The sequence below is a fragment of the Priapulus caudatus genome, unplaced genomic scaffold (assembly GCF_000485595.1).
Source record: "Priapulus caudatus unplaced genomic scaffold, Priapulus_caudatus-5.0.1 Scaffold449, whole genome shotgun sequence".
NCBI classification, from domain to species: Eukaryota; Metazoa; Priapulida; class Priapulimorpha; order Priapulimorphida; family Priapulidae; genus Priapulus; species Priapulus caudatus.
Window position 1 is genome coordinate 66,156 of NW_014577510.1, and position 9,373 is coordinate 75,528.

At 47.8% G+C, this 9,373-nt stretch overlaps 1 protein-coding gene across 1 annotated transcript in view; it reads left to right on the forward strand.

Moving 5' to 3' along the window:
- Positions 1-9,373, forward strand: part of LOC106810527 (acetylcholine receptor subunit alpha-like 1) — a gene marked incomplete at its 5' end in the record, with an annotated part of 39,457 nt that overhangs the window by 11,911 nt on the left and 18,173 nt on the right. The window contains 2 exons of the mRNA XM_014813907.1: positions 6,219-6,263; positions 6,779-6,801. Coding sequence (XP_014669393.1) covers positions 6,219-6,263; positions 6,779-6,801 — 68 coding nt within the window. The remainder of the gene's footprint in view (positions 1-6,218; positions 6,264-6,778; positions 6,802-9,373) is intronic.

The following is a 9,373-nucleotide window of genomic DNA, read 5'->3' on the forward strand; positions in this document are numbered from 1 at the left end:
GGCTGCTGCTCGACCCCGCCACCATGCCTCCATGGTACATCGCAGGAGCCATTGATCCTACACTCCTCTTCGCCTCCCTTTCGTCCTCCGCCCACTACAGAACTTGTGCCTCGTGCGTGCGACTGTACCGCCTACGCATCATAATCCTGTCCCGTGCAATATGCTGATGATTGCTGTATTGTTTTTATCGTTGGCTGAGCGAAGGCGCTGAGAGAAGTGACCTGATGTGCCGTATGAGCGGCCATGTTGAATACGTCATATGCTATTATCTCAGTTCTAGCGAATCGCTTCCAGTGAATCGCCAGTGAAGAGTGCTTGACGCGTCGAACATATTGTGTTGCGTGTGTGCGTGTGTGTGTGTGCGTGTGGTGTGTGTGTGTGTGTGTGTGTGACTGTGTGTGTGTGCTGTGTGTGTGGTGTGTGTGTGTTGTATGTGTGTGTGTGTGTGTGTGTGTGTGGTGTGTGTGGTTCGTGTGTGTGTGTGTGTGTGTGTGTGTGGCGGGTGTGTGTGTTGTGTGTGTGTGTGTGTGTGTGTGTTGTGTGTCGTGTGTTTGGTGTGTGTGTGTGTTGTGTTGTGTGTGTCCGTGCTTGTATTTGTGCGTGCCATATATATATATATATAGCAGTACGTCGTCTTCCAGTCGTTAGACAGATCCAATGGCATTCGGTATTCGGTATAGCATGCAAGCTTTTGCATCAGCATACTGTGCGCATCTTACTATAATTTGGCGAATGTTGTATGTATGTATGTTAATGAAAGGCTCCGTCAGTTTGGATCCAAATAGCGCCAAATTTACAGAAGAGATCGATAAGTATCACGGGACGGGTTCTAAACTATACTCGGTTGAAAACCGTTTGTTCGGTCTTAAAAAAGACAAAAAAAAACACACAAAAGGTAAGCATTTGCCTGAAAATAGGGGGCGCTGTTTTGTTTTCGTTCTGTTTGTATTTCGTTTTGTTTTAACAAGTTTCAATTTCGTGTTGTTCTGTGTATCTCTGTTCTGTGTCTGTGTGTCTGAGATTTGTGTAAGCCCCATAATGTAAGTAGAAATAACGGCCCAAGGATAGAGAACATGGGTCCTAATAAAACCAATGTGCTTAACCCTAACCCTAATTCTAACCCTAACCCTAACCCTAATCCTAACCCTAACCCTAACCATAACCATAACCCTAACCTATTAGTGATTATATTGATATAATATTATATTTATATTGATGTAAATGACATTGGTTTTATTGGGACCCATGTTCTCTATCCTTGAACCGAAATAACCATGTAATAATGAAGTTAAATATTCAGTAGCTATTTGGCCATAGTTTCCCATATGAGATGTACAAGTTGAATTTCATCAGAGCAGATTTTTGTTTGGAAGTTTGCAATGCTGTAAACAAGCGGTCCGATCACAAGCACGTAATATATTACGTCGTCCGCACAGAGTGCAAACATGCGTAGAAATAAGCGATCACAACCACGCAATATTACCTGGTCCGCACACAGTGGAAACATGCGAAGCACGTAATATATACCCATTCACATCTATCTATATTCTAACTTTGGAGTCCGTATCATCAACCAGTACATAGCATACAATAAAACGTTTCTGTCGGTGTGTGTGTATTTCACTGTGTGCTTGCCAAACAAATGGTTAATGTGTTACGTGTAAGCATGATTGTACATGTATTTGTATTGACATCTCAACCATAAAAAAAAACATGTGCAACAACTAAACTCTCCATATCGCACCTTACACATAACACTACTGTACTGGTAACACATGCATCACAGTCACTAAGCCCGCGCGTAGCGCGGGTTTCAGCTAGTAGGTGTAATGACGCAACGCAATCATGTGATAAAATAAGTTCCTAAGGACCTAGTCCGTATCGCATCGTTGCGATATCTTTTAGATACATAGGTGAATCTAAGACTGAGTCTTCCGCGTGCTCATTTGCGTGTGCATGGTGCGTGCGTGTGGTGCGTGCGTGATAGCGCGCGTATGTCTTTGTGCGCATGCGTGTGCGTGCGCGCGCGTGTTCCTGCGTGCGTGCATGTGCCCGTGATTTTGTGTGCGCGTGCGTACGTGTCTGCGTGCATGCGCGCCTGATTGCGTGTGTGCATAACCCGTTAGCGACACACCTCTCCCCGCGTTGTACTATAACCACGTACAGCTATCGCGTGTTCTTCCACTTTTCTCGCCAACATCAATGACGTACACATTCCCAGACGACAGCTTTCTACGGGTGGAAGCCGTCGGACCAATATTGCTATAGGCCCGCGATCAGGAGTGACAGCAACCAGCGTCGGCCATTGTCGATAGCAGTCAATAGCCACATCTCCTCATGCCTACAGTGAATGCACGCACGCACGCGAGCGCTCGCAGCGATAGAAGCGGCCCGTGAACTATGCACGCACGCACGCACGCACGCACGCAGCATGCTGCATTGACGAGATCTCCGCCCTAATGTGTTTATGGACGCAGTGCAGAGGTAGGGACATAATGCAGTAGGCAGTATGGGAAGGTAATTAACACGCGGGCATGAAAGAGGTGGCACAGAGCAGGACGAGAGCGGGCCGCAGAACAGAGCAAGAAGTATCTGCAGCATAATCAGAGCAAGAAGATGGACACAGGACCGAGTAAGAGGGTGGCAAATGCGCGCTGAAGTAAATCGGTAGTCGAACCGCAGCTGTGTACGCTGCAACGCGACACGTGTCGTGCGTACGTACGTGGCGTGCGCACCGTGTGAATGATGTCGCGTGCGCGCGCGCGTGGCGGTGTGTTGTCCTAAGATTATTTATATGTCTTGGATTATAATCAGCCATCGTAGGCCGTCTCCCGCGTTTGAAGCGAAACATACGACAATAGAGAAAACGGCCAGCTGCTTACGCACACTAGCAATGCAGCCGTTATAACATGGACTGATTCTAGCCTGGTATACATGATTACCAGATATATAAACAGCAATTAGTAATGATATATTGTAATAGGTAAAGTATTAATAATTCAATAGAATTAAGACAGTTAATTAATAATAATAACTAGTCAAATAACATATAATAATAATACACGGAATCTCCTCACGTCCATATTAGTGTGCCGATGCATCATGAAGTCGTGTAACAGTCACACAGTGATCACTTGATCGAGAAAGGCTTCGGCTTCAAGTTTCCCTGCTAAGCCAAAACAGCAAGCATCTTTTAAACAAATATTCCCTCCACTCGTGTCTTTATCGCTTGGCTTTACATACGCCCGGTTATGCGTACGGCCAATACTTCTCATTTGCGCAGAGCAATACAGTTTCCGCCGCAGACAATTAGATCATGCAGCGACTGTAGACAGATCTTCACAGAGCCATATATGCAATAATCGAGGCGCGTGTCTTTCCCGTGCGAATTGCTACGAGTAAATAACTGTGCAATCTTTGTGCTGAAACTAAGCAAAACGTCAATGTTCCGAACTAACTGCGTATAGGTAACCACATTGCCATAAGGATCGTCCATCGATAAACTTCGGACGCCATGCACGCACACCTCACACCCAGCGCGGCACACAGAGGCTTACACGACGCCCCCTCCCACCATGTCCCGCCCCACAGCACACACGGCCCAACGCACACGCGCGTGCGCGACACAACTCGTACAGTGCGCCCTATGCGCATGCCTGTAAACACGGCTCTGCGCCATGTCAACGAACATCAAAGTATTGAATATTAAAACCGAATACATGATTCTCTGTTAAAGAGATTACATTATCTGAGCTAGAAGTGAGGTCAGGCTCAAGAAAATACATAGCGTTGTCAGAGCCCACAGTCGGTAGCAAACGTATAAAGCTGAGAGGGATAAAGCGGAAGAGGGAAAGAGAGAGAAATAAAAACCAGAGAAAGAGACCGAGAAGACAAAGAGATAGAGGTAGAGAGCGCGTCGAAGAGAGTGATGAGTGAGAGAGAGATAAAACTGATAAAAAGGGCGAAAGGAACCAGACGGACTTGCCATCAGACAGACATCACACACATTCTCAGAGATAGCGCAGTATTGCACCGGAGAGACTAGAACACAACATTCATGTACTCAGCGTTGCTTAACTGGGGTACGTTGACCGCCCCATGGGCGGTCGTTTGGGGTTTTTCGGGGTCAATGAAGGGTCATAAATAAAAAAATAATAAAAAAAATCTAATTCTATATAATTATCAGGGGCTACAAAAAGTTTCTCACTTGCCAGGTGCCACTGTGCCACAAGCCCAATTAAAGCACTTGTCCTCCGATTTTTTGACGCTCTGATGCGTGAACAATTTACATTCATTGACTGAGATGCCAGACAGGGATGTTTTCATAAATCGGGCTGGTTTTTTTTTTTCTCATTTTTGTTCGGGTGTCCGGTATCGACCAGAAGTTGATGGGGTCGTGGGCCAAAAAGGTTAAGAAACCACTTATTAAATCCCCATCGCAGTGAGACCGCCGGATCGCCAACAGCGCTAGGCTGCTTGTGTTCTAAATCCAGCGAGAGGCGCGGCGCTGCCGCTGTCGATGTGCTTCACATGAACGTAAAACACAGTAATCCGCGCCATGAACTTGCTCGCTTTCTCGCACGAATAGAACTCCTTATTGCCTGCTACCGCCCATGAATAAACACCCGTGCCTTCTCCGTGCGCGGCGCTGGCTTTACTTAAGTACACAATGAATGCTACGCGTGAAAACCTGAAGTAAAGCTGCACGCGCTCATGTGGGTACCTTCGTTGCCGCGTTGTGCGTGTTGTGTGTTGTGTGTGGTGTGTGGTGTGGTGTGCGGTGCGTGTACGTGCGTGCGTGCGTTGTGTGTGTGTGCGCGCGTGCGTAGCGATGGTGTGTGTGCGGGCGGGTCGGTGCCTGCGATTGCGTGTGACGTGCGTGCGTGCGTTGTGCGTGTGTGTGTGTGTGTGTGTGTACATCATAATTCTGTAAACGGCCGCTCGCAATCGGCCATATCTCCATCGTCTCATATCATGACTTTATGAGCGCCCATCACTCGATCTCCGCCGCACCGCAATCTGCGTTGAGGTTGTTTATCGGCAAGTAGGTCAACTGGAAGAAAGACGGAAGAGAGAGAGCGCGTGCAAGAGAGAGAGAGAGAGAGAGAGAGAGAGAGAGAGAGAGAGAGAGAGAGAGGGAGAATGTGAGAGAAGAGCGCGAAAGCGATACGGGTAGCGAGAGGTAGAAGAACGGACAACGAGAGAAGGGAGTAGCTCACGAGAGTGAGAAAGATAGTAAAAGCTAGCGAGAGTGTGCTAGCGAGGAAGAAATAATGAGAGAGCGAGAAAGAAAAGAGCAAGAGCGACATATAGAGCGAAGATATATAGATATAAGAGCTAGAAACAGAGTGTGACGAGCGAGAACGAGAGAGGGAGGAATGACGAAAGAGAGAGAGAGGGGGGCGCAATGACGAGAGACAGAGAGAGAGAGGGGGCGCAATGAAGAAAGAGAGAGAGAGAGAGAGCGAGAGAGGGGGGCGCAATGAAGAAAGAGAGAGAGAGAGAGAGAGATTAAAAAACGAGAAGGCGAGAAAGCGGAGAGGGGAAGAGAGAGAGAGAGGAAAGAGATAGAGACCCTAGGGGGGCAATGGAGAATGCGAACCAGCGGGTTACCAACGGCCAATATGTCGCTCAACAGGCGCGGCTTTGCGCTAAGCCGACGGCGGGATGCCTCATGGCTTCATGTTGCTACTGCTCGGGGGTCTGTCGTCGGTCACGGACGCTGCATGGGGCGCGCTGTAGCATCGCATCGTACAGATGCGGCAGCGGGGTGGCGAGAGAGGCTGTCACTAAAGCCCGCCACGCGCCGGTGGACGCTCTACAGCTGCGCATTCAAACCGTCGCAACGGAAGCGCAGTTTGTTGTTTAGAGTTGCCGCTGAAACCCGTGCGATATATATATATATATATATCTAATGGCGGTTTGAATGATGTAGAAGAAATGATTTACAGCATTGCAACAACAGCGGGGTTTTTTCTCAACCATGATTCGATTGTTGTTTGAGACGAGATAAACAGCAGCAAATGTAATATCATCGCGCTATTGATCAGTTACGACGGGCGTTTCATCGCTGTAATTCTGGTTAGTGGCCTTGTTTCTAAGATGGATGGTCGATTGAGTTAAATTATGGATTATCGATAGGCACAGCGAATAGCACAGATGACTCTTGTTAAAGTATGGCGAATTTAATGTGAGATTTTTTCATGTTTTCTTTTCAGGATGAGAAACGCCAGATTATGACGTCGAATGTGTGGTTAAAACAGGTATGAAATTACACCTTACGAAGTCTTACCAAAACAGTAATTACCTTAGTAATTTTTTCTCATACACGCGGCTAGGTTTGTCGCAGTAATATGAAACAACACTATCGTCATCGTCATAATTAGCTATGATCGTCATTGTCATCAGTGCCACCATCTATATCAGCGCTATATTAAACTTCTATCGGCTATTGCCCGCGGTCTATTTAGCAACCATCGTCATCGTCAGCGTCGTCGAAATCGAATTCAGCATCACCATCAACATATAGATTTACCCATTCACCTCCTACAGTCTAATTTTATATCTGCACATTATAATAAATACCAATACCATAAACAATAAATACATTAACACTCGCTGTGTACTCGCATGAAATGTATTAATATATACACACGCACACGCGCGCCGACACACTCGTACATGCGCCTATGCGCATGCCCTAACACGCCTATGCGCATGCAACGAACATCAAGTAGTTGAATATTAAAAGCCGAATACATTGATTCTCTGTTACAAGAGATTACATTCATTGGAGCAGAAGTGAGTCAGCTCAAGGGGAAAATACATAGCGTGCAAAGCCCAAAGTACGGTAGCAAAAGTATGAAAGCTGTAGAGGGATAGCGGGAGAGGGGGAAAGAGAGAGAAATAAAAAAGAGCCAGAGAAAGAGACCGAGAAGACAAAGAGATAGAGGTAGAGAGCGCGCGAAAGAGAGTGAGTGAGTGAGAGAGAGAAAAACTGATAAAAGGGCGAAAGGAACAGACGGACGCACAGACAGACATACACACACAGAGAGAGCGCAAATATTCACCGTGAGAGAGCTAGAAGCACAACATTCATGTAAATCAGCGGTTCTTAACCTGGGGGTCGTGACCCCCATGGCGGTCGTTTGGGGGTTTTCGGGGGTCATGAAGGGGTCATAAATAAAACAAATCTATAAAAAAAAATCTTAAATTCTATATAATTATCAGGGTGCTACAAAAAAGTTTCCTCACTTGCCAGGTTGTTGCCACTTGGCCCACAAGCCCAATTAAAGCACTTGCCCGAATTTTTTTGATCGCCTGATGGCTGTGAAGCAATTTCAGCCATTCCATTGACTGAGTATTGCCTGACATGTTTTCATAAATCGGGCTGTTTTTTCCATTTTTGTTTCGGGTGTCACGGTACTGACCAAGAATGTCTGATGGGGTCGTGGGGCCAAAAAGGTTAAGAACCACTTATGTAAATCCACTCGCGTGACCGCCGGATCGCCAACACGCTAGCGCTGCTAAATCAAGCAGAGAGGCGCGCGCGCGCTGTCGATGTGTTCACAACGAACGTAAACACAGTAATCCGCCATGAACTGCTCGCTTCTCCACGAAGAGTAACTCCTTATTGCCTGCTCCGCCCATATAGAACACTCGTGCCTTCTCCGCGCGGCGCTGGCTGTTTACTTAAGACACACTACGAGTGAAACCTGAATGTAAAGCTGCACGCGCTCGTTGCCGTGTGCGTGTGTGTGTGTGTGTGTGTGTGTGTGTGTGTGTGTGTGAACTTCTAACTTTTTGTGTCTTCCCATCTTTATATCTTATCTCTCCTCTCGTCCCCCTCCTCTCACTCTTACTCAGCTCTCTCTCTCACTTCTCATCTCCTCTCCCGCGGGGACTGAGCTCAGGTCCCTCGCGTGGTCGGTCGCACTCTCATCCCTCATGTTCTTCAGACCTCCCCTCCCATCCCGCACGAGCGCGCTCTCTCCTCTCGATCTCGAGTCTCAATGGCTCGTCGTCTCTCTTGCTCTCTCTCGCTCTCATCTCCTCCCTCTCTCTATGTGTGTGTGTGTGTGTGTGTGTGTGTGTGTGTGTGTGGTGGCGTGCGTGCGTGTGGCGTGTGTCGTGTGGTGCGTGGTGCGGGGGTGTGTGCATGTGTGTAAGCGGCCGTGCGTGAGTGATGTGAACGCGTTGTGTGATGTGTGCATGCGTGTGCGTGCGCGTGGCAGTAGCTCCGTACGGTCCGGTACATCCGCGCACTGCGTGTGTGTTATGCATGTGTGGGGCGTTTACATGTGTTCTATGATGTATGAAAGCCATGCAATGCATCTCGATGCATTAAAGCTGTGAAACGGTGCACGATGTAGAGCGCGTAGGCGGCCAGCGCGCCGGTGCCACTCTAATCTGGTGTTATATTTGATTCTCGGACAGAGGCAATCATTGCTGCCGTCGCCTGGCCGTATATAGGTATTACGGAAGGAGATGTCACGTCAGAGGGCACTTGCCGACACGTCATGTGAAGCACGGCTAGCAGAATGACTATCGACAAAATCATATGAACTGCTGACGACGACGACGCAGCGACGACGACGAGACGACGCACGACGACGACGACGGACGACCGACGTACGACGACGACGACCGACGAGCGAAGACGAAATACGATATGATGACGACAGCCGTCACCGACGACGCGATGATTCTCAGTGAAAAAAGAAATCTTATGACGACGAAGATGGCGGACAACAACTAACGTTGAGCGACGCCCGACGATCACCGCCGACAACGACAGAAACGACGAAACGATAACGACCGCCTACCAACAAGTGACGATGACGACAGCGACAGGCGTCGACGGACGACAACAAGGGCGAGCGTTCTGTTCGCCGGGCCGATCAGAGTTCGCTCGTACGCGCGCGGAACGGGCTCTGCGTCAATATTTTTCGGCGCGCCGCAAAAGTCTCGCGAGCGCAAAAAAATCAAATCAGCCTTACTTGTTGTACAGCACTAATATCTGGGGCAGCCCATATGCATCTCGAGTAGGGAGCGTGGAAGCGACTTAACGCCTTCATAGTCCTGCGGATCCCAGCGCAGGCTTCAGATCCGTCATTCTTAGCGAGACAAAGCACGGTGAGGGGATGGGGCCTTCACGCGCTGGTATATGTACCGTCGAGGCCGTAGCAACACCTCCGACGCCGTGCAGGTCCTTCTTCCTAGATGTTTATATATATATATATATATATATATATATATAGTTTATATATATTATATATAATTATATATATTCCTGAGTATATATATATATCCTGATATATATATATATTAATACATTCTGGCGAGTACACAGCGAGTGTTAATCGTATTTTTG